Genomic DNA, 26109 nt, shown 5'->3' on the forward strand with positions numbered 1-26109 from the left:
TTTAAATAGTTTTAATACTAATCAGAAAAATTGATACTTGCTATATATTTAAAGTAAGAGGGTAATGCTTAAATACTTCGAATCATCCTTATTTGGCTGTCTTCAGAGGCACTTGGTTTGGTTTTATTCTTAGGTATCTTGTTTTTCTGTGTGTCATCCAAGGAAGACAAACCCATCAATCAAGTCCTTTTTTTTCTGACCTGTGTTTCAAAGTCATGTGACTAAATCACCCAAAGCTCCTCATTTTGAGGTATTTTCATAACTGCTATTTACAAAAGTGACTTGTTTATTCAGATTCTTTGTCAGTTTTTAAATTGGGTTATTTGTGCTTTTTATTATTCAGTTGTACGAGTTCTTTACGTATTCTACATACAAATCCTTTATCAGATATACGATTGTCAGATACTTTCTCACATTCTATGGGTTGTCTTTTCAGTATCTTAATCATGTCTCCGATGCACAGAAGTTTTAAATTTTGATGATTCCTAATTTATTGTTTTTTCTTTCATTGCTTATGCTTTTGGTGTCATATAAGAATCCATTGCCAAATACAAGGTCACAAAAATTTACTCCTATTTTTTTTCTAAGATTTTTACAGTTATGGCTATTACAGTTAGGTCTTTGATTCTTTTTCAGTTGATTTTTGTGTACGGGATGAGGTAGGGATCCAACTTCACTCTTTTGCATACGACTATCGACTATCCAGTTTTCCCAGAGCCATTTATTGAAGAGACTAGTCTTTCTCCATGGAATAATCTTGGCAGCCTTGTAGAAAATCTTACTCATGACTGTATGGTTTTATTTTTGGACTTTAAAGTCTGTTCCATTGATCTGTACCACACTGTTCTGATTACTGTAACTTTTAATAAATTTTGAAATCAGTAAGTATGAATCTTCTCACTTTCTTCTTCTTTAACTTTATTGTGGCTGTTCTGGGTCCATGACGATTTCCTATGAATTTTAGGATCAGCTTCTTCATTCCTGCAAAAACTTCGGTTTGTTTCTTGTACAATTACCTTGGCTGCAAAAAAACAAATGATAGTTTTATATTTTCCCTTATTTATACATTTCTTGTTTTATTTTATTGCTAGACAGAACCTTAGTTTCTTTTAAGCATTAACAGTGATAGTGGGTATCATGTCATGCTCATAGTCTTAAAGGGAATGCATGTAAATTTCCTTCCAAAAGTTTAATATTTCCCGTAGCTTTGGGGAGAAAATAGTTATGAAAGTTAAGAAACTTTATATTTCTAGGTACTAATAATCATTTTATCATATACTTTTATGAAGTACATTTTCTACATTTATTGAAATAATTGTGTAAATTTTTTGCCCTCAGTAAGTTGATGTGATGAATTAATAGTTGTTTTTTTTGTTGTTTTTTTTAATGTCAAACCATCTTTTTATTCTTGGGATAAACCTTAACTAATGATGAACTTTTTAAAAGTCAAGTTGGATTTGATTATCCAAAATTATATTTAATATTTAAAAATTCATGTTCATAAATTAAATGGCTCTATATTTTCTTGTACTGTTCTCTCTGATTTTGGAATCAAGGTCACACTAACTTCATCAAATGAGCTAGTTTGTTTTCATTTCTCACTTTTGGAATAATTTATCTAACATAGAAATTAATGGTTTTTGAACATTTATTAAAATGCCCCTGTAACATTACCTGGACCTGGGCTTTTTACAAGAGGAATTCTTTGATTATCATATCAGTTTCCGTGATACATTTATTAAATCAAGATTATTTCAAGGGCCTGTTTCTACCTGCCTATTGCATTTTTGTAGATTGAGTTCAGTAAAAATATAATAAGGTTACATTGATAATATTCTTTACAATTTCAAGAGATTATAGAGCAGCCTAAAAATAATGCAAGAGGATGTCATTAAAATAAATCAATGTAATTCACCGTAGTAATATTGGGTTGTCAGAAAAGTCGTGACGCGTTTTTGCAATGAAAAACAGAAAAAATACGTCATGACTTTTCTGACAACCCAATAGAATAAAACATAATAACCATATGATTGTTTCACTATATTCAGAAAAACATTTGAAAACATTTAATACCTATTCATGATAAAATTAGTATAAACTCGAAAAAGAAATGAACATTGTGAATATGATAAAAGGCGTCTACAAAATGCGTATAGCTACACTAAATGCAAAATGTTGAATGCCTTTTCTCCAGGACTAGGAACAAGGAAAGGATCCCCATTCTCACCATGCCTGTACTGGAAGTACTAGCCATTGTAATAAGGCAACAAAGAGAAATGAAAGGCATACAGGCTGAAAAGGAAGTAGTATCTTTATTTGCCAATGATATGTCATGTGCATAGAAAACTCTAAGAAGTCTATGAAAAAGCTACTTGAACTAATAATAGAATTTAGGAAGGTTGCAGAATACAAAGCCAGTATAAAAAGACCAACTACATTTTTATATACTAGTCACAGTCAATTGGAAACTGAAATTTTAAAATTCTATTTATAGTAGCAACCAAAAACATAAAATACTTAGAAATAATTTAACAAAATATATACAAGACCTGTATGCTTTAAACTATAAAACATTGCTGAGAAAAACTAATCCAGTATTGAATTGGAATGCTCAGCTGTCAATTCTCTAGATCAATAGATCAGTGCAATCCCAGTCAAAACATTATCAGGGCTTTTTGTAGATATTGACAAGTGGGTTCTAGAATTTACATGGAAATGCAAAACAAGGGATTTATTATATCTAAAATAATCTTGAAAAAGAACAAAGTTAAAAGACTTACAGCACCTGATTTGAAGATTTACTATAATGTTACAGTAATCAAGACAACATGATACTTTCATAAGGCTAGCATATAGATCAATAAGAAAAAATGGAGTGCCTTGGAGTAACCTCATACCTATACAGTTATTTGATTTTCCAAAATGCATCAAAGCAGTCAAGGGGGAAAGGAAAGTCATTTCAGCAAATTGTGCTTGAACAACTATTAGATACTCCTATAGGGAAAAAAAAAGGAACATGACCCCTACCTCACACATGGCATACATCAATACAAGATGCATCACAAACCTAAACGCAAACACTAAAACCAAAAAGCCTGTATAGATGAAAACACCTTTGTGACTTTGCAAGTGGGCAAAGGTTTCTAAAGACAGGACACAGAAACATAATAGGAAAAATGATAAATTCCAATTTATCAAAATTTAAAACTTCTCATTAAAATTTACTACTAAAGAAATGAAATGCCACAAGCTGTCAGAAAATAGTCACAAAAATTCATAAAACGTCTCTGAAGGGATTAGTGTCTATGAAATAGAAAGTTTTCTAAAACTAAAAAATGAGAAGACAACCAAAAAAAAAATGGGTCAAAGACTTGAACAGACATTTTTCAAAGAAGACGTAAGAATGACCACAAGTACATAAAAATGTGATAGACATCCTGAGTTTAAAAGGAAGTGTAAGTTACATGAAATACCACTATACATCTACTATTAATATAATGCTTAAAATTTATGTGGTGACTGACAACATCATAGGTTGCCAAGGATGTGGAGCAATCGGAACAATGGTTGGTGGGAATGTAAAATGGCAGACAGCCGGAGAAAACCTACTGGCGCTTTTTTTTTTTTTTATCAAACTAATCATATACCTACGCTTTAACACAGCAATTAGAGTCTTACGTACTATATGTACCCAAGAGGAGTGAAAACATATATTTACAAAAAGCTTGTACAAGAATATTGATAGCAACTCTTACTTAAAGGCCTCAAACTGGAAACAGCCCGCCCAGGTGTCCCTCAGTAGGAAAATATATATATATGAACCGTGGTATATTCCTGTGCTACAATACTGCACAGCAGTCAAAAGGAACAAGCTGCTGATACATGAATAAATCTCAAAGTTAAATGAAAGACGCCTCACACAAAAGAGGCCATACTTAGGGCCGGCCGAGTGGCTCAGTTGGTTAAGAACTCACTCAAGAGTGCGAGCTCTGAGCAACAGGGTCGCTGGTTTGAATCCCAGCCCGAGCTGAGCTGCCACTGAGCTGCCAACAGGTGGCAGGATGGCTCAGCTAAAAAAAAAAAAAAAAGAGTCCATACTGTATGATTCCATTTATCTGAAGCCCTAGAAGAGATACAACTAATCTATGATTGGAAAAAATTAATACTGCTTGCTTCTGGGGGCAGGAATGACTGGAAAGAGGCATGAGGGAACTTTCTGGAGTGGAGATAACATTCTATGTCTTTATGTAAGCTATAAAGATATGCAGAGGTTGATGCATTTATGAGAATTCATCAAATGATACACTTAAGATTTGTACATTTCATTGTAAGTTAATAAAGGAAAAAGGAACTCTAAGAAAATGTAGAACACTGGGCGATAAGCATGCTGAGATATTTAAGAACAGTGTACTAAGGTTTATGATTTACTTTGAAATGCATCAAAAATATAAATGGATTGAGGGATTGATAGCTGGAGAAAATATGTGATCAAGTAAGTGAAATGTTGGTGGTAGGTGGTGGGTATAATGATATTTGCTGCAAAATTCTTTGAACTTTTCTGTATGTTTGAAAATTTTATTGGTAAAGTGTTGGGGGAACGGTCTCAGGAGATGAAGCCAGAGCATCTTTTTTCCGTGAATGCATTAGTTTTTCAGTTTATGCAGTAGAGGCAGTATTGTGTAGTAGAGCTAGAACTGCCTGGTTCAAATCCTGTGTGCTGGACTTATTAGCTGTGGGCACTTGGGAATGTTACATAATTATCTGTGCCTCTAAAATAATGAAAAACACAATCATAGGGTTATTATAAGGATGGATGGATGGATGACCCCCTGGATCAGTGCCTAGCACACATTAAGCTCTATGTGGGTCAATTACTAGCCAAGCATAATTGAAATAAATACATTTAATTTTAAACATGCATTTTTCTAGATTTTGCTTTAAATTTTCAAATTTCACTTTCTTTTTAAATATCTGGCAGAGGCATGATGAGGGAGGGGGTAAGAGGAAATTGGGGAAATGGACAGATGAGGAAATGAAAAGGACTGAGTTTTATGTTTTTGAATAACAAGGTCACCCTATACTTGGTTCATTTTTTTTAAGCTTTATTTTTTTTTTTCAAAGAGTATTTGTGTTGCAAATACTTTCTATGTGTTGTATGTAAAATCTTCATGTGCCAAAAGAAAAAAAAAGAACGTGCGTTGCCTAAAACATGTATTAATGTCTGTAGATTGACCTAGAAGCTGAGCTGGTGAGCACCGTAGCTGGCATTGGAATTCAAGGAACAGATAAAGAAGGTGGAGCTAAAGGAGAACAGCAGCCCATCAGTTCCCCTTGGGATGTAGTTTTTGGAACATCAGGTTTGTAAACTTTTAATACTAAGTATGAGTAAACTTTGCTTAATAAATGTAAGCTTTAAGAGATATTCTGGGGACATTCATTTGGATTAATTATTGCTAGTTATGTTATACTTTTATACCTATGGCTAGGATTTGTTAAGTGTGTACAAGCAAAACCAGCAGCAATATGTACAAGATAGAGTATATATTATTATATAAATACAACATTACACATATTTTATACATATAATAGGGTCTGTATAACTGTAAATTAATGTTAAGGAATTTCATCTGAACTGCAGCTTTCAATTAATATAGTTCTGAGTATTCTTACATTGGAAGGATTATAGTTTCAGAACTTATCAAAAGATTATTGATGAAGTATACCATTTAACAATGTCCATTTCATTCTCATTTGAAAAAGACATTAAAAATGACAGCTGCTTTTTGTAAATGATTAAAATTTGTATGGAAACATCGCTTCTTTTGAGCAATTAAAAAAATCTTTACTGAATTATGTAGATATTGATAATAAGATTTACATTATCTTTACCATCTTTATTACCTGTATTAATTAATTATAAGATAATCCAGGAGCATGAATATTCTTATTTTTTATTGGCCCTCAGTGATGCCAAGATGGTTATCTACATATCTAAAACCAGAGTTATGAATGAAGTTAGTAGAATATGTTGAAAATGGATTTTGAGACTAAATGGTTTGTATGGTCTTAATATACAGAAGGTGCCAAAAAAGTGCCCAAAAAATGTATACAAAATTTAAGAAAGGAAAACTGTATTAAAATTGTAATACTCAATATATACTGATAACAAAAGATAAATACAAGTCATGTTTGACTCCTACAGTTACAAGAGGTGCTCAAAGTGGTTGCCATCAGCGACCAGACACTTCTGATTACGGCGAACTACTGCTTGAGCAACATTGACCAAAGTGTCCACTTGTATCCATTTTTTTTTTTTGGCACCCCCAGTATTTATAGTGAATAAGCACTAGTTTAGTTGAATGGCTTTACCTCAGATAATTTTCTATGATGATGCTAATTTACTTACAATTCAAAGGCCTTAATTTTTTTTCATTGTGATTAACTTTTTATAAAATTTTTAATATTCATAAAATAACTGAATGAACTTCTGGTACTATCTGTACTTAATATATATAACTTAGGTATTTTGGGTCAGTTATTTTTGAGATTTTCATTTTTGGAATTCTGTATCTTAATTATCATGACTGGTTTTAGTAGCTCATCCTGGGGAAGGAGTTGGGAAGGTGGGGGGAGCAATAGTATGTCCCAGGTGCAATCAGTAGGGGAGTATATGTAGAGGACTTAAAAACAGTAGTAAAACCAACTCCAACTAAGTCTTCTTTTTATCACCATGCACCAGCAGTTCTAAATAATTACAGGGTTAAAAATACTCATCCCACTAGGGCTTACCACTCCTGCCTCCCTGCCTTTGGTATACCACTGAGCCATTTCAACATAAATCTTATAGATGGAAAAGTAGTCCAAAACATCTATCAGTAAAATAGTGTAAGTGGAAGAGAATTGTTACTTTGGTATGCTGTGCCCCTCCCTCTAGGGGAAAAAAAAGAATGTCTGCCCTTAGTATGTGAGTCTCTAGTGAGTTATAGCGAACAGCCCATATAGAATTCAGTTATTGATTTTCACACTTTGCAACTTACATCCTGTAATTGCAACAATAATACCTCATAAGAAGTCATCCCAAAACTCATATAAACCTAAACCTTTATTTCTCACTCATATATGGGGTTGAGGTTCTGCTGATCAAGGCTGAGCCTGGACTCACCTGGTTCCAAGGTGTTTATTGGCTGCAGACCTGCTTCATTTGTTTCTCACCCTCCTTGAACCAGCACCATCTGAGACATATGTTTTGGAAAAAGGCAGGAGCACAGAGAGTAAACCCAGCTACACATATTTTCAGCCTTTGCTCAGGTCATGTCTGCTTACCTTCTATCATTGAAGCAAGTCACATGACTAAGCTCAAAGGTGTGGGACGGGTAGGCACTGCCTTACAGCGAGGTCGTGGCAGGGGTGTGAGTGTGTGCTATTACTACAGAGGAATGAAGAGCTGAGACCAGTAGCTCAATCTGTCACATACATCAGAACTTACATTGCTTATAAACAGAGTGTACTTTACAGGTTGCTTTACTAAGTTGGGTTTATTTAATGGCCAAGGAGTGCTTAAATATTTTTCTAGGCTGCAAGTTTTTCAATCATACTTTATGGCATGGAATTTCTACTTGTCTGTCTCTTATTGATAATGCATCCAGATTGCTTTCCAAGAAATTCTTGGCTCTATTGACAAGTACCCCTTCAGCTTCCAACTGAAGTGATATGCTGTCTGAGGCTTGTGTCATTGTTAAGCTCAGTTTTGAGTAAAGGAAGTGAGTCCTACCTTACTTAGCTCAACAGATCATTATAAGCATGTGACTTTGCATTTAAACAGCTTAAAATAGCTTCACTTCAGGTACTTGGCAAGAGGAGTAATCTTGAATGCACTTAAGTGCAACACCTTTCAAGATGCTGGCTAAGAGAAGGTGGCTTTCAAGCACTGGATGAAGGACCTGTAATAACAATGACTGCTCTAGCCCAAGAGGTTTTAACCTTGGGGTGTACACCCAAGGCATTCATGGTTAGTCTTTACGAGGTACTTAAACTTCCCAGAAATGCCATTTAAAATTTGGGGAGATTGGTCAGATTCTCATCAGAGTTGCAAAGTGGTATGTTACCCCAGTACATTTTTAAGAGCCACTGGCTTTAAATTACTCTAAAATCTAATCCTGGATTAATGGACATTGTCTGAGTGTGGGGAAATTGGATCATAGAATATTTGCTGTCCTGACAATTGTTTTTACCAAACTATATTTTGGCAACATGTCATTCATTAAAAATATCAACACATGAGCTTCACATTCACTTATATTTATGTCTGTGTACATGTTTCATATTCTGTATTTCATCAAAACACAGCCCTGTGAGACTTGTTCCTGTTTTTACTATAGGATTTGCTGGTAGTTTCAATTGTTACCTTTTAAATAACCTCTCGGTATTATAGGTAGTTATACTTTCTCCTAAGTATCAAGCTTGTTTTTAAGTTCCTGGAAAATGTGAATATCATAACTGATTGTGTTTGCATTGTTGTATTGATTGTTAGGAAACAGAGAGACAAATTTACCTTTAGCAAAGGAGAATGGAAGCGTGGCATTCAGTTTTTAATACTAGTATGGATGCATCTCTTTTCTTCCCTATTTACCTATTGCTTCAATTTTCTTACTTATTTTAAATGTATTTATTTTATTAGGCTTTATTTCTTTGTAAACTACCTGAATCCTTTATGTAATAAAAGTAGAAGTAAATAAATGTAATAGAATCCTTTACTGAAGTAATTGGCTATGATAATCTATTAAAAATAAAATCTATTAAGTCTGCCAATCATAAAACTAAAAAGCTTTATTTTAAGAACTATAAATGTACAATTTTTAGCCAGTATTTTGATCTAGGACCACACCTAATTCAGCAATTTGACTTAGCTGCTTGCCTGCATTGAATCTTTCCAAAATATTCAACTTGGTTTTCATGGAAACAACTTCCTTTTTGCATTCATATTGAATTGGTTCAGATATATTCAAATTACATAATTGTACAACTGGTTTAAACAGATGTGGGTTTAAACAAAACTTGAAGGGGGTTGTGGCTGAGAAAATTTGTTCATGTAAACAGTTAAGTTTTTAATACTTTAGGAATTTTATAGAATGTCTATGAAATTCTACCCTATTTAAGAATTTGAGAGTGGATGGACTTACCAGGAGGAAAACGTGAACAATAGATTAGGTATTTTGATATCTTCATATATTAGGCTGTTCTAGAGTGCATATAATGAAGCATAGGTACATCTAGCAGCACAGACAAGAATCAGAAGGAGTCTGTTATGTGAGAAAAAAAACAAGATACATAAGACCTACAATATGATTTCCCGTATAGAAAGTTCAGTAGCAAGTGACTATATATTGAGAGATCCATCCAGACATAGTAACATGAAAAAATAAGAGAAGTAAAAAATTTTTACACTGGTGGTTCCTTCTGGAAAGAGGAGGAATGGTCATAGAGGGATGCAGGAGGTATTCAGATGTTTTCTTTCTTTAGGGAGGTGGTGTGTATGTGGATGTTTAGTTATTTAAACTTTATAATGTGTCCATTCATATGCATATTTAATTAAAAATTCAACCTTAAAAAAAGCAAAATAGATTAGGTAAAGAGAATTAAAAATAAGGACAAATACACAGTTAAATATATACCCTACCAAGAAACCCAGTTAGTAACTTATTTCAAGAAAGGATTAAGGAAAGGTAAGAAACCTGAAATACCTCTGATTCTTTTAAACATACATGTAACATGTAAATATGTGTGTATATGTATTTTAAATAGTGTCTCAATATTTAACCAGATTATGCCATTACAGTGATAAAAGCATAAAAATAATTAATAGAAAGTGATTTTTACAAAAGTGATTGTTTCATCTTGGTTCATTTTTTATTATTACTCTATGGTCAGAACTACATAATGCACTAAAAATAATTACTCTAATCATTTTTTCAGCAGAAACTGTCATGTTTCTAAAATTCATGACTTAACTCATGCCATACAATAACCTGAGCGATTTTTTTATCATAAAGTTCAAAACTCCTGCTAGTCTCTAAGTAGACTTTACCTGATTTAGAATCATTTATAGAAAGGATAATGTACCCAAATCCCACTAACCTTCCTTGGCCCTTTAATCAGTATTTTCTCTAGATGGAAGTTTAGCTGTTCTTAATACAACCTTTAATGACTGAAATCCAACTATTTAGTATGCTAGTCTTATAATCTACAGTGTTGGTATTTAGGTGCTTAGATAATATGCTTCTCAGAGTTCCATTAATATGCTATAAAATGCCATAAAAAATTTATCCTCCGCCACTGAATTTCCAAAGTGTACCATTTTTTTACTGTGCTTCAAATAAATAGATAAAATAGTTATAATACTTAAAAAAATTTATCCTCTAAAAATAATCATATGATATGGAATTTTTTGAGGAATAAATTTTATACAACATGACTAGTGTGTTTTTATTTTGTCAAAACCAGTTGTATTTTTATGTCTATAATTTGAGAGATGATTATACTATCTTACCACATTGACTTGGTGTTTATAAGATTTTTTTTTAAGTCAGGTTAATGAGGTATTACTTATTGAAAGTAACATTCTTATTAGGCATAAGTTTATGAATTTTGACAAACATCCAGTCTTATAACGATTACTATAATCAAGATATAAAATATTTTCATCACTCCAAAAAGTTCCCTCATGATCTTTTGTTGAGTCTCCCTCCCATCACTCCAGCCACTGGCAACAATGTACATATTTCTTATTCCTTGGTATAGTCTTTTATGTCTGACCTATTTTGTTTAGCATAATGCTTTTGAGATTCATTCCTGTTGCATATATCAGTAGTTTGTTCTTTTTTATTGTTGAGTAGTATTTCATTATATGACTGCATCACAATTTATTAATTCATCAATTGATAGACATTTCGGGCGCCTAGTTTATGGTAATTATGATTAAAGTGTCTAAACATAGGTGGATATATGTATTTCTCTTGGATAAATGCTTAGGAATGAAATTGCTGGGTCATATAATAAGTGTATGTGTAATTTTATAAGAAACTGCCAAACTGCTTTCCAAAGTGACTGTTTTCTTAAGAGTCCCAAGTGTCTTTCTGGAATAATATTGCTTCTGCCTAAAGAACTTCCTTTAACATTTCTTATAGCACATGTCTCCTGACAATGATTTCTCTTGGTCTGTTTTTGGGGGGAGGAGCAAGTAGGCATGGATGAAGAGAGTTTGGAAACGTATTTAGCCTTTGTTTTTGAAAGATATTTTTGTTTCATGTATATCTGGATTAACTTTTTTTCTTTGATACTTTAAAAAAGTCATTCCATTTTCTTATACCTCACACAGGTTTAAATAAGAGGTCTGATTTATTTCTTAGTGCTTTGTGTATAAAGTGTGTTTTTTGTCTGGCTGCCTTCAAGATTTTCTCTTTGACTTGCAGCAGTTTGACAAGTCTAGGAGTTATCCTGCTTAGGATTCTTAAGCCTATGTATGGTTTGATGTCCTTTGTGATCTGTGAAAAATTCTCACCCCTAACCTCTTCAGATATTTTTTCTGCTTCTTTCTCCTCTTTCTGGGATTTCACTTACTCATATGTTAGACTGTGAAATTATATCCAATAATTCTTATCTATTGTATTCTTTTTGTTTCACATTTTTTCCCTTATTTTCCAGTGTGGATAATTTCTATTGATTTATCTTTAGGGTTATTGTTTCCTCAGCTGCGTCTAGTTGACTGAGCATATTGAAGGAATATTTCATCTGACATCTTTTATAGCATTTCCATTTCACTGTTTCTTACAGATTCTATCTGCTGAAATTCCTCACCTGTTTAGGTATGTTAGTCACCTTTTTCTGTAGATTCTTTAACATAGTAAGCATAATAATTTAAAAGTCCATGTCATATAGTTCCAAATTTCAGGTCATCGCTCACTCTGTTTTTGTTAATTGCTTTGTCTCTTGAAAATGGTTTTTTGTTTGTTTTTGATGGGGTTTTTTGTTTGGTTGTTTTGGGGTTTTTTTTTTTGTTGTTTTTGCTTATTTTATCTGTGTCATCTCATTTTTTATTAAATTCCAGTCATCTTATATGGAGCTATATAAACTGAGATCAGTAGTATTCATGCAATTGTTATGGGAGGTTGAGTCAGAGTAGTCGGAAGCTGGGCTGGGTCTGAGTTTTATTGTTGCTGTCGGTTCACCATAGCGTTTGAATTCTTCTAGCAGTGGACTGGAGTTGCCTCAGCGTGGGGGCCCAGATGCTGGAGGGGTTTTCTGTGTTCGTACTCCACCCTCCGCTTTCTTTCGGTCACCTGCACAGCTGAGTCAGAGTTGTTATCTGTTCACACTTTCAGCTCCCTGGGGGATAAACTGCTGTGTGTCATTCTGTACTAGGTTGTGTTGGGGCTGAGGGAGTGTTCTCTGTTCTAATCGGCTTCAATCTTAGGAGGACCTGTGTGCCTAGACATCTATGAAAGGAGGTGGGAGCTTTTTCATTGTTCTGTTCCTTCTTCCTCTGGCAGCCGAACTCTGCTTTATATCTGTGAGTGGTTTTGAAGAGTTTCCTGCTTCTCCCCAGCAGTGGGGAAGTCTGCTTGCTGTCAGTATGAGGTCTTCGCCTAGATCAGCGGTTCTCAGCCTTCCTAATGCCGCGACCCCTTCATACAGTTCCTCATGTCGTGGTGACCCCCCAACCATAAAATTATTTTCGTTGCTACTCTATAACTGTAATGAATCATAATGTAAATATCTTTTTGTTTTCCGATGATCTTAGGCGACCCCTGTGAAAGGGTCGTTCGACCCCTAAAGGGGTCGCGACCCACAGGTTGAGAACCGCTGGCCTAGACAATCCACTGTCCTTCCCAAGAAGTAGAGGTTTTTTCTTCTACTTTTTCTGTGTCCTAGGGGTGACAGGCTTTGCTGCTTTTTCCTAGAGGTTTAAGGCTTTGCTTCATAGGAGATTTAGAGACTGTGTAGAAAAAACTATTTACACTAATGGACAATTTCACAGATGCTATTAAGAGGGTTCTAGTCAAGCGGTATCTATTTTGATCATAGTTGCTTAAAGAAACACAGATTTTTTAAAAGCTAGATTGCAGGTAATTTTTTCGTTTTCATATTTCATTTGCGGATTCTATTCCTGTTTTCTGAAAGTTTTTCACTAATTCTTATTGATAATTATGAGGGGTTTTGCCTTTTAAAATATTTCCGAAGCCTTTTTAGCTTTTGGCACTGCCCTTTTTTTTCCCCATTTTTAATTTGTGACTTTTTTGAAAGTCAGCGATATTAAGTGTACTTTTAATTTAAAATTGAAATAATCATGATTGCCACATTCTTCTTAGAAGGAAAAAAACTAATATCTATACTCAATGACACAACTATGTGCTTTAGATTTCAAAATGCAGGATGAACAGCATAAATTAATAATCTGACTCTTGTTAGTTTGATAGACATAATAAATGCCAGACTACCTTCTTTACTTTTAAAAATTTTGTTTTATTTGTAAGAACAAACTCTTCAGCTCTCAGTGAAATGACCAGGCAGGGTAAAAACTTCTTGAGAGGGCAGATAGCAAGGTAGTTACAAGCACGGACTCTGGAGCCAGACCACTTGAGTTCTAATTAATTTCATATCTTAGTTATTACCTAGACTTTGCTTTAATTTCCTCATCTAAATTGAAGATACCAATAGTACCTACCTCAAAAGCTTATTATGAGAATTAATGAAAATGAATATATGGAAAGCACTTAGAACAGTGCCTGGCACAGAAAGTACTGTAATCAATGTTTGTTATTATCATTGTTTGTTATAAGATAGAATCTCATTGTACAAGTCACAAAGAGATGTTGCTAAGCTGAACGAAACCAAAAATGGAAAGGCAAGGGACTGGAAAAAATACTTGTAAGAGATTCTTCAGCCGTAGGCTATTCCAGAGGCTATTGGGAGAGAAGGGCAGAAGGCGCGGACCTAGCCCCACATCCTAGAGTAGGAAGCCATGGTTACATTAGACCAGGTCCCTGTTTCTGATCACACAGGGCAGCTCTGGCTTCGAGGACCCACGTGCACTGAATCCGTGGGCAGAGGCAGAAGGGAGGGAGACGAGGACAAGCCGAGCAGCGGATTGGCAGCAGAGCGAGCAGGCTCCCTTCTCAGTTCCTTCATTCTGATCAGAACACTAATAATCTGGAATCAGACTCACTAACGGACTATTATTCCAGGTTTAGCTGGATGCATTTCAACAAATTATTTAATCCCTTTGACTTTCCCCCTCCGTAAAAAATAGAAATGATAATAAGACTTCTGCGGTTGTTAAAGGAAATAATCCGTGTAAAGTGCTCATTAGCTCAGTGCCTTCACCGTAGGAGGTATTCTGGATGGTGGTCATTTTCACCGTCACCATCGTCATCATCATCATGTGGTATGCAGAGTCCCAAACACCTGTATCCTGACCTGACACAGCCTGTGCTTCTATACTTTTTCTCATTAGGCTTCTAAGGACATAAGTGCACAGAGGCCAAGACCAAGCAGAGGCTCACACTTGATCACAGTGAAGCTTTGCCTTTGTACAGTAGACCCTAGTTCCACAAACTGGCCTGTTTGGATAACTAGGTAACGGAGACCTGACTTGGTCTCTCACTCGCATAGATACCAACACAGCTCTCCTTTGGCAAGGAGAGGCTTTAAAAACACGTCATCTCTTCATAATCACAGCTTTATTTCTCATGTTCATTCTTTTTGCTTCTTTTCCATCCCTGCTATACAAATTAGAACCTTTCCATGATGCTAAATGTTGATCGCCGATATCCCGTCTCATTTCTGTTCTCAGGGGAATGTCTTAGTCAGCTCAGACTGCCAAAAAATACCACAGACTGGGTGGCTTCAGCAACAGAAAATTAGGTTCTCACAGTTCTGAAGGGTAGACGTCCAAGGTCAAGGTGCCAGCATGACAGGTCTCTGGTGAGAGCTCTCCTGGCTTCTAGATGGCCACCTTCGTGCTTCCTCACGTGGAAGGGGCAAAACAAAAGAAGTGTGAAAAGCTTTCCATCTAGTTGTAGAGTGATTAAACAGACTGAGTCCCCAGAATATGTGGACGCCATTATCACTTTTAATAAATTTATGTTTATAAAAATATTTGACTGTGATAAATTAAATTGAAATAAACTCTATATTTCATAGGATAGCAATTAAGAATACAGAGAAAGAGGCAACATGTGAAATAGTTTTTTCTGTTGGCCTGCCTAAGTTCGTATCACATTTTCTGCATTTGCTGGCTCGGTGATCCTGGCAAGTTAGCTAACCTCTGTAAGCCTGTTTCTTCAGCTGTAAAAAGGGCCTAATAACACTACCTGTGTTCTGGGGCTTTGAGAAAACTTAAGTGATCATCTCTGTAAAGTGCTAGGCACATAGAAACTACAGTTTATTGGGAACCATCATCATTATTTTTGTTGTTAAATTGAAAGACTTGAAAGTAATACAAGTTAAGGAAGAAAAGTTCCTCCTGGATACAAACTGCTTCAAGTTAAAGAAAACACAAGTAAAATGGCCTTACCAAGATATTTCTTACAGTATAAGATATGTCTGACCAAATTATTTTAGTTAAAATGTCTCGATTACATGTGAAAGTAGCCTCAGAATACATCTAAAATTAAAATATTTAAATATTGTATCAGTAGAATTAATTTGAGAAATAGAGCCTTGTCACATTGGAATAAGTTGTACATTAATTTTTACAACTATTTCTATTATTTAGTTTTAGTAAACATTTATTACTTTTCATAAACAGCTATATTGTAATATACTATACTCAGCTTTTTTGTATGTCAACTATATCTTTTGGAAAAAGCTTCATAACCAATTAGTTCATTTTTAAATAGCAGTTGTGATGTATATCTAAGTCTAAAAGCTAATTCTATGGCAGAAGTATACATTTCTTAAACCATGAAAAGATAGGTTTTTTTTTCATGAGAAAGTATTCAGAAGAAACTGTTACTGAAGTATATAATTTAGGTGGTTAGTGCTAGGTATTTGACTGCCAGTTTCTTTGGAAAATATGTCTTAACCCATTTCTTTTATCATATAAAATAAGAGATCAAATGTTTAAAAGCTTTGTGTCCAGAGGTGCAGAGGGACATACTGCTATTAAGAATACTTTGGATTTCTTTGAATTTACAGGTAAATCGATAAGTCTAAACAAGTATATCTTTCATAAGGGAAACAAAATTTTCAAAAACAACTTAAAACATTGCAATTTTTTTTATTTTCTTCTATCAGATGATTTGTAAATATATTGTTCTCTTCCCTTAATTTAAATTTTTCAAACCATTGGCATGTTGTATTACCAGATATGTATATAATATTTACTATTCGTTTTTATAAAGGTTTAGAGGTCCAAAGAGATGACATTCTGTGGATCGCCATGGCAGGGACTCATCAGATATGGGCACTCCTCCTGGACTGTGGCAGCCTACCAAAGAAAAAGTAAGTGGCAGCCTCTCTTTGGGTAAACTGCATGACTTGGAGCTCACAGAATTCTCTTTCCCCAAGTCTCCATCCTTGCCCCACTCACTGTTAGGAGTCATTACCACTTGAAGGTCAGTAATAAATAAAGATAAAGCATCCTGACAATTATGATACAGGTCAGTGTGATCTGGGTGGACATTTTCCTATTAAGAATGAGAGTGACTAGTTGACATATTTGGAAATTTAGTCCACTCCTAACATTTTAGAAGTTACTGTTTCTCCCTATCTTTTATTCAATTAAGGGAACTCCTTTTTAACTTAAGACTCTTTGTAGTAATTACCTTTTAATTGATTTGTTTGACATGTTAGTTATTACATATATTTCTCTGACTAGATTATTTTTAAGTTCCTTGAATAAGTGGCCATATTTTATACATTCTGTATCGTTTTGCCTCCATCCCCTACTCCCTACTAATTTAGCATTGGGAACATATCCACCATTAGTGATGGATGGTCATTTTAGACTTTTACATGTTGTGCCATATTTGGATCTGCTGTGCGTCCAGTCTCATTATTTTGCTTTCTACAATAAGTCAGCTTCTTCCCTTCCCTCAACACAAGACACCACCATGCCTTCCTTACAATCCATCCGGCATACACTTAGAAACTAAGGTATAACACTTACTTTGCATCACAAAAGGAATCATTTCAATACTCCTTTAAATAGAACTTTCCCTAGTGTATATAAGAAATTGATTTGTACAATTTATTAGTTAAAGCAGCATAATCATCCTATATCAGTTGCATAAAATGGGTAATGCTTGACCTGGCTATCTTTCAAAAGAATTTTTTTTAAATTCCTTTTGCTAGTCTCTACTATGTACAAGAAAACAAAACATTTCCAATGAAAATTTAAGCTTTAAACTATCAAGAGCTAGATAATCTTTTTAATTCCTTTCAGAACCTAATATGCATGAGCTCAGAAGAGGTCAAAAAGTTAAGGTGGGATTCAGCTTGTACTATCTCTATTTGGAGAAAAAAAAAATTTGTCCCATCAATGATATGGTCATTTTTCTTATATTTCTAACCTTGTCAGTGATTTCCTATCTGGCCATTGAGAATAGTTTCAGTTTTGTATGTTAAAAAAAGAAGGAAGGTCCCTACATAGTGAATAAATAAGTTAATGATTAGAACAAGTACAGTGAAAGCTGACTTGCACAATTTAGCTAGGCCAAGATCACTGTTTTGTTTTTTCTTACAATGCTTATCACCACTGATTTCATCATTTACACTGATTTGTTTAATATGTAAATCGCACACAATCTAACAATGTCGACTTCACCTGTGAACTTGTCTTCTTCAGTGAGTTAAAGAAAGGAACCTGCCTTCGGTTTGCTGGTAGTGGGAATGAAGAGAATCGGAATAATGCGTATCCTCACAAGGCAGGTTTTGCCCAACCTTCAGGCCTCTCTGTGGCCTCAGAAGAGCCATGGAACTGCCTGTTTGTAGCTGATAGTGAGAGCAGTACCGTGCGAACTGTCTCACTAAAAGATGGAGCCGTGAAGCACCTCGTAGGAGGAGAAAGAGACCCCACGGTAATGAAAGCCACTGTCGCCCCGTGTGCCCAGACACTTAAAAAAAGTGGAAGTCAAAGGGCCGGCTGAGTGGCTCAGTTGGTTAAGAGCTCACTCAAGAGTTTGAGCTCTGAGCAACAGCGGTTCAAGTCCAGCCCAAGCTGAGCAGCCGCTGAGCTGCCAACAGGTAGCAGGATGGCTCAGCTAAAAACAAAACAAAACAAAAAGTGGAAGTCAGACCAAAGGAAATAGGAACATAAAGAAACAAGTAACAAAACCATCTAAGAAAAGTAAACTGACTCTGCTTGATTATATATAAATGTCAAGGCTTCAGGGAAAAAGGAAGGATCCAGTATTGATTATGGAGAAAAGTCTGAATCAAAGGCCCAGCCCTGTTTATACGAAATCAGATCTTTTCCCCTTAAGTATATAAGTAGCATGTACAGCCATCTTCATTTTCACTTGATACCCTGACAAAGCACTGTAAAAATGTTAATACATGGTTTTGTTTTGTTTTTTCTTAAAAAAAAAAAAAAGAATTTATTTGCTTTTGGTGATGTTGATGGAGTAGGAATCAACGCAAAGCTTCAGCACCCCCTTGGAGTGACATGGGACAAGAAAAGGAATTTACTTTACGTAGCAGACTCCTACAATCACAAGGTAAGTCTTGACAGAATTACATAATACCCTGCTTTTCATTTGTGGTATTTAAAATGCTGCAAGATCTGTGAGCCTCCTACAACTGCCTCTCTAAGATGTAGAGAGGAATCACAGTCTTTGACAACTATATACAAGTAGGTCTTTTTTGTTCTTTTTTTGGTCCTTTGCAAAGAGGATATGATGATACTCTGAGCTGGGGAAAGGACTGATAAACAAATTCCCAATGGCAATAGCCAGAATTGTGATGTGCAACCCATCAAATCTGCTTAGTAACAAATTCAGTAAAGAAGGAGAAGGCAAGTAGCAGAGAAATTAATGTCAACTAACAAATGAACATGTTGAGCTGTTGAACAGTTGCAATGCCTGCTAGCAAATAATTCCATTTTGAGCAGCATTTCAATTTCTGTCTCTATTGCATTAACTATTTCTATTTTATTTTTCACAAAAATCAGTGGAAAATATTAATATTTTATGATGAGAGACTATACATTTAATACAATTGAGACACATGGAGAATCATAAATAAGTAGCAAATCCTCAGCAATGTTAGATGCTCATGAGAAGAAAGTTCAACTATCTCATTGTGAGAAAAACATTAAAAAAAATGTTAATAATTTCATCAAAGATTGCTTCTGGAGGACAAAATGTAACTGGGGATTTTACGTAGTTTTTAGCTGTCAGAATGGAGTATCTTCCCCTTAGACTTCAATTTGAATATTCGGCTTTTTCAAGAAAGTATGGAAATGCCTGTTCTTTTTTTGAGATTTTTTTAAGAATACTAATGACAAGCAGAAATTCTCTGGCTTGCTGTATACTGTACTTTTCCATACTACTAACATGAGATTGGGCTTCAGATACACAAATTGTTTTTTCCTCTCTTTTTAGATTAAAGTTGTGGATCCAAAAACAAAAAGCTGTACAACATTAGCAGGAACTGGAGATGCAAGCAATATCAGTTCCAGTTTTACTGAGTCAACTTTTAATGAACCAGGAGGCTTGTGTATTGGAGAGAGTGGTCAGTTATTATATGTAGCAGACACCAATAATCATCAAATTAAAGTGATGGATTTAGAAACAAAAACGGTTTCTGTGGTAAGTAATCTCAAAGTATTAAGTTAAGGGAGATTTTAAGAATGATACTGAGATCCTCACGGCACCGACAGAGGCACTTGTGATTAGTCCATCTCTAGTGACGACAGTGAAATATGCAGGTAGAGTCGTAAGGGAATGTCTGCTTCAAGGATATCCTATTATTTTTAAAGTAAAAATTCCATTTGTGCTGAGACTGTTTGAGAAAGATACTGGAAGATGGAAAGAATTTGATGGAAAGAACTTGGAGATAAGGAAAAAAGGATTCCGATCTGTTTTTAAATGTGAAGCCATACTGACACATCTACCCACACATAAAACGTGGCTGGGTTGTTTAGTCTGGTTATCTTATTTTTAATGATTCTTAGATTAACATATAATCTTGGTTTTCTATGGTAAATCTGTTACCAAACAATCTTCCAAAGGAAGTTCTAGAAGCCACATTTCTCAAGACATTGAAAATAAGGTTGGAAGGAAAATAAGTTCTAATCAATTTTTAAAGATAGGGACATGGTCTCTAATAAAATTTTTAAGTTCTCCTTTGATGTATCACATTTGCCTGAAAAAAAATGCAAGTTATTTTTTCTAAAATTCCAGGAATTTCCAAGATATGTTTTAAAATAAGAACAGATTATCATCATAAGTGTCATTCTTTTGACATAGATGTTTCATGTAAGATGAATGACGTCTTATAGTTGGCAGTGAAAATTATAAGATGTATATTATATCCACTACATTTAAATTGATAAAGTTTTAATTTCCTACCATCTATAAACATATTGGACAATTAATTGAATTCTGTTTTACTCATAAGTGTTGGTAATCTTTTGTCCCGGATGAAATATTTTTCTGAACCTACAAAATAATCATGAGGACATCTAAATAAATACATTTTAATTTAGACTAGAATGGCAATGAAGTTTCATTGACATAGAAACCTCAGAAAAATGAGGCTTGATGATATAAAATCTCATTTTAGGCTGAAGTCTAAAAACTCAGTCTACAGTTACTGTAAAGCACTTGTGTTTTAGTAAACAGATTTTCTCATTTCCTAGCTGCCAGTCTTGAGTTCTGAAAATGCTGTGGTGGATGGCCCACTCCTAGAAGAAGAACGGAAGACGGTACCCAAACTCCCTAAATCTGCTCCAGCCATTAGCCTTCCCCCAGTGGTCGCGTCTCCAGGACAGACTCTTGAGTTCAAGCTAAGACTAGACCTCCCATCAGGAACAAAGCTAACTGAAGGAGTAGCCAGTTGCTGGTTTCTAACAGCTGAAGGTATGAGAATAATCTTGGAAATGCAAATATTCCATAACTTCTTGATGTTTCATCTAGTAATCTTTCTCATTTGTTATATGACTTTTACTCTGTAGTTGGGCAGGATTTGAGGGAGGTCTTGTGACAAAATAGATCCAGATCTAACCCCATGTTAGCAGTTTTCTTTAGTCTTTGAGGTTCTTTCCTCTTAGTAAAGAACAGTGTAACTCACCCAAAATTACTCAATCATAATTGCCCCCATTTGCTACTAGACAAGTCCATCAGTTGAGGCAGACTTCTGTCCTTGAATATTAGAGCTGTGAAAGGTGCCAAAAAACACCATCTATTCTAACCCTCCTATAAATGAGTATACTAATGGCTCAAAGAGATAAAGTGATTATAATAAATGTTTATTATGATACATGCTCAAGAGCATATGTTGAATTAGGTAAAAAAATGGAATTTGAACCCAGTTTGGCTTGTTCTTATTTAGTGTCTTGTCCATTGTGCTATTCTATCTCAAACTAGCCCTAGCCCTAAAAATGAAACTTTTTAAAAAGACATAAAATTCAATGCCACCAGTTATACATTTGGATGTTATAAAAGTTTATAAACCTTGCTCTCAATTTCTGTACTTAATTCATCATGGTTTGTGGGTGAGCCCCAGTCCACAGACTACACTTGGAGTGGCACTGTTCTAGAACACTCCAACATAAAGAGATCAGGGAGAGAAGGGGCAGCCAGGGAAGAAGACTGAACAGCGAAGAAGTGGGAGCAGAACCCGGAGTGTGGTTTCCTGGAGCCGGCTGGTTTAAGGCGAGTGACCAGCTGTGTCAAGTGCTATTGATAAGGACTAAGAATTGATCATTGATTTCATGTTGAGTTAATTTATGTCCTCAACCAGAGCCGTTTCAAAGCGATAGATGAGGAGATGCCTGATTAGAAGAGATTCAAAAAAGAGTAGGAGAGGAACTGGAGGAAGCAAATACAGATAACTCCTTCGGGATAAGAGAAAAATGGAGTTGAGAGAACAGCACGTTATATTGATGGCAAAGATCCAATAGAGAAAAGAATTGATGATATGGATGGGTATCCTTTACGGCATGAGAGGGGACGGGATCACAAGCACAAGTAGAAGGCTGGCCTTTGCCGGGAACGCGGACATTTGCACAAGAAGGAGAGAAGGCCCAGCAGGTGACCCAGAGGTCTAGATGGGTTAGCTGGGGAGGTAGGTACTTGTGGAAGCCTTTTTCTAAATGCATCTGTTTTCTTAGTACTTTGGGAAGTAAGGCCACCAACTGAGAGGGAAAGAGAGAGAGGGGAGAAGCTTTTGGAGGTTTGAAAAGAGGGTCATCCAGGAGGGTGGGAGGGTGACTACCCCATAGAAATTAATACAGTGTGATTGTTGAACAGCTCGAGCTCGCCATCATGAATGGCAAGCCAGGCTCATCCACCTGGAGGCTGTTTTTCTCCAGCCAAGTTGAGCTGCAGGGTGCAGGCAGTGTAGGTAGAGTATTTACTGAATAATGTTAAGCAGCAGGCGTGCTACAATGGCAGGTGATTAACATAGGTATCTGGAACCCTGATCCAGTATTAATTGTGTTTACCACACTACCTTTCAGTAATACAGCGATAGACATCTCAAAGATTCTATTCTAAAGAATTAAATGGATTTTCCCCTGGAGTATGACATTTTTTAGAAACATATGCTTTCTTTTAACTGAAGTAACTTGGCATAAGCTCTTTCCAATTCAGTTCAATTGTTTTATTATTATTCTTTACTTTTCCAGATAGCATCTATCAAATGCTTGAGAGCTTTCAGTTGCTATTTCAATGTGGTAATATCATTAGGACTTACCAGTTCTTAAGCCCGAAGCTGCATTTTCTTCTTTAGAGATGCCAGAGGTAGAATTCGAGCTCCATTACTTGCTCAGTACAAGAACATGGATTCCAAAGCCATATCTTAAAAGCACGTCATTCAAGTAGAAAAATAAAACATCGTTGGAGGATATGTAATTAACTGCAAACGAATCAATATGATCAGAGTCCAGCCAGAGCCTTGTCCTCACTAATTTGTGATCACTTAATCTAAGAACACTTCCTGTTTGAGTCTATTCTAAAGTGTTCAGTTACTGCAAATTAGGTAAAGATCTGAATGTGTGTTTGAGTCACACTGTGGACCTATTCATTTATAATAAGGAATCAGTATACTGCCTGCCTCATAGCAGTGCTTTCCTACACCTTTAACAGAATGGACAACAATTTTAAAGTCAAGTATTCGTAGTCCAGAAGTCAATTCTGACTTCTTATCTCTCGTGATCTTCCTCTGTCCTAGTCTCCCACGCTCTTTCACATGTTCTCATGCAATCTTCCATTTCCTCCCCGACTCCTCCTCCTTCGTGCCCTCTCACACTCTTTTCCTTTGTATGTTCCCCAGATCCAGGCTTTACGCCTTCTCACCTTGGCGCATTCTCAGGGCGGCTTCCACACCAAAAGCCAGGAGGAACTGCTGGGTTAGAGTTTGGAGGCTGGCTCTGGGGTGACTGAGCCTGAGGGGAAACACCCCCTCCTACTCCCCACAAGGGAGAGGGCTGCACCGTGCAGTACAGGAGGATGTTTGGAGCTAGCTTTGTGGAGGGAACAGCACTCAAACCCTGACATTGCTCAGTCCTCTGCAGGTTCAGAGGAAGTTCTCGGCGACTGCCAGTTCACCTGTTCTGCCTATGTCCATTAGTCTGAGGCATTGCATCAGTTGGAGATCACTATTCATTTAACTTCTCTGTATGAAATTAAAGAACAGTGTATTGACTTTTAAAATAGGATATTGACACATTAATGTGTTTATAACTCCACTTTGTCAAACACACAAATTAATTGATATCGAGTCATTGGAATATAAATATGGATAGTATTAAAGGAAAGGCAAGTAGTATATAGAGCAGATTCTTAGCTGTTTTACCACTTGTCCAAGATATTGGCTGCATTTTTATTGCATAGGGACAAATAAGGTTTTAGGCGAGAATCCTAATTCAAGTTTTTGAAAAGTATTTTATAGGGTACATTTATCCAATTATGGTTAAAGGACTTTTTCTTCTTGACCAGTTTTGTAGAGACAGAAACACTTTAGCTAAATTTTGGTCTGTATAATCTTAAGAGGTTTTCAACATATGTGAAGGTTTTAAGCCAAAAAAAAAAAAAAGCAGCATAAAAGCACCACTAGCATATTATAACTTCACAAATCCCACGTGTGATATATCTGAAAAATATCTAAAGAAACATTTTCTGTATTTTATGTCTAGAATTGGACATTAAAATAGCCCAATTTACTTGCCTGTTTGATATAAAAGTTCCCCTTCAATCTGCTATCTAGCAAAATCAAACACTGAGTTAAAATAAAACACACTCCTCAGTCCAGAAATAAGCAAAGGCCAAAGAATTTTAAAGAGAACTTTAAAAGAATTGTTTAAAAGCTCTTCCAGAAAAGCTCTGGACTTAACTCTTTAGATTCTTACCTTTGACCTTCTCCTGACTCTTAACCTGACATATTTTTCTCAAATTGGGTTTTTCAATCAACAGAATATTAGAAGCAATAAACTAAAAAAGCGATGGAGAGGACCAGTAGAGGCAGGTGCTGTGGGTGTTGACCCATCCTGAGGTCAAGCGACACAAGCTAAAAAGTCAGCATAGAATTTCATCACTCCTCAGTATACGGTTCAGTTTTTATGCAAATGGCCCCATGTCACTGATAAGTCCTTAGTTCTCAGTGTATTCTGTTTAAGATGGCAGCAGAGCATGTCCTGCGTTTCAAAACACGGCCTCTTGCTATCTAACCCCCGGTAAAGCTAAATGCCTTTAAGTATGTGCTGCCTCCATATGACACGTGTGCTCCTTCTGCCAGAAGGCACTGCACAAATAAAGACATTTTAAATTTTTTACAACTAGAAGATTAAAGATTTTTAGTGGTTTAGTAGACTTTTGTTATATAAATGATCTATGTATTTAAGTCTTGGAAGAGTTTTATGTACTAAAAAGAGGTTGACAAAATCTCTGAGCCCATTAGAATAATATACTCAGTGTTACTTGTTTCTAAAGAAATCAGTGTTATTTTTTGATTACCTTTTCATAGTCAATAATTCATCATCACTTTAACTTGCAAGTCACTGCAGAGTTGTACATACATTCGCTCTCCCTAGATTGTTTTGTAGTTTCGTATTCTATCCCTGAATGCTTTTTCTTACACAGTCTTAATAATTCACCTTTTTATTTTTCAGGCAATGAATGGCTTCTTCAAGGACAGGCACCTTCTGGAGAAATAGAGAGCATTTCCAATCAGCCGACCATCTCACTGCAGGTTCCTAGAGATTGCTCATCCCCCGAAGCTGTTGTATCTGTCAGCGTGTTTCTCTATTACTGTAGCGCAGACAGCAGTGCCTGCATGATGAAGGGAATTTTGTTCAGCCAGCCTTTACAGATAACCAGTGCACAGCCAGGTTGCTCAGCTCCAGTGGAGCTCAAGTATGTGTTTTAGCAGGCAAGCTAGCTAGCACACTGGTCTCTACAGCCGCCTATTTCCATCCTCACCATCACTGCAACTTATGGAAAGAAACTTAACTTCTGCCTCTGCGTTACCAAGAAACCCACTGCTCAGTTCTAGCAACTGATATTAAAGTAAAGCTCTGCTCCTTATTTAATTATTTATTATTAACAGATGCCTTCATTCTGGCTGCATACCAGCCAAGTCACTGACCATTATTTGCACCACGATTGTAATCTATGCTGCCATTTGGCAGAAGACTTAAGTCCACACTATTATAGTATAGAATATTATCATGAGATAATTTGCAATGATCACTGATAACGATACCAAATATTTTAACTAACTTTTCCTACCTTTATTAATAAGCAGCACATTTGAATGTGTAAATTTCACAATAACCGTAAAGAAAGTCCCCGCCCCCCCCCAAAAAAAAAAAAAGTTTTCATCACAGTAGAAACGTAAACTACCTGGGTGGTAAATATGTTCTTTGTTCTCTTCTGCAATTTTCTCAGT

General features: G+C 35.7%; 1 protein-coding gene and 1 long non-coding RNA gene across 4 annotated transcripts in view; one reads left to right on the top strand and one right to left on the bottom strand.

Moving 5' to 3' along the window:
* Nucleotides 1–25402, bottom strand: LOC109384910 (uncharacterized). Of its 3 annotated transcripts, none has more exons than XR_002124524.1 (3): nucleotides 25316–25402; nucleotides 22918–23021; nucleotides 1–1021 (listed from the first exon to the last, which is right to left on the bottom strand). It is a non-coding gene; the product is annotated as an uncharacterized LOC109384910 (long non-coding RNA). The 3 variants fall into 3 exon arrangements; XR_002124522.1 differs by having other exon boundaries at nucleotides 22918–23079; nucleotides 25316–25400; XR_002124523.1 differs by lacking the exon at nucleotides 1–1021 and adding an exon at nucleotides 13783–15017 and having other exon boundaries at nucleotides 22918–23079; nucleotides 25316–25400.
* The window catches only part of NHLRC2 (NHL repeat containing 2), a 35431-nt gene extending 9322 nt beyond the window's left edge, over nucleotides 1–26109 (top strand). The window contains exons 5-11 of the mRNA XM_019646662.1: nucleotides 5228–5357; nucleotides 16401–16500; nucleotides 17846–18077; nucleotides 18594–18716; nucleotides 19602–19808; nucleotides 20861–21080; nucleotides 25331–26109. Of these exons, the coding sequence (XP_019502207.1) occupies nucleotides 5228–5357; nucleotides 16401–16500; nucleotides 17846–18077; nucleotides 18594–18716; nucleotides 19602–19808; nucleotides 20861–21080; nucleotides 25331–25587 (1269 nt within the window). The 3' untranslated portion in view covers nucleotides 25588–26109. The remainder of the gene's footprint in view (nucleotides 1–5227; nucleotides 5358–16400; nucleotides 16501–17845; nucleotides 18078–18593; nucleotides 18717–19601; nucleotides 19809–20860; nucleotides 21081–25330) is intronic.

Source organism: Hipposideros armiger, unplaced genomic scaffold (genome assembly GCF_001890085.2).
Source record: "Hipposideros armiger isolate ML-2016 unplaced genomic scaffold, ASM189008v1 scaffold_105, whole genome shotgun sequence".
NCBI lineage: Eukaryota > Metazoa > Chordata > Mammalia > Chiroptera > Hipposideridae > Hipposideros > Hipposideros armiger.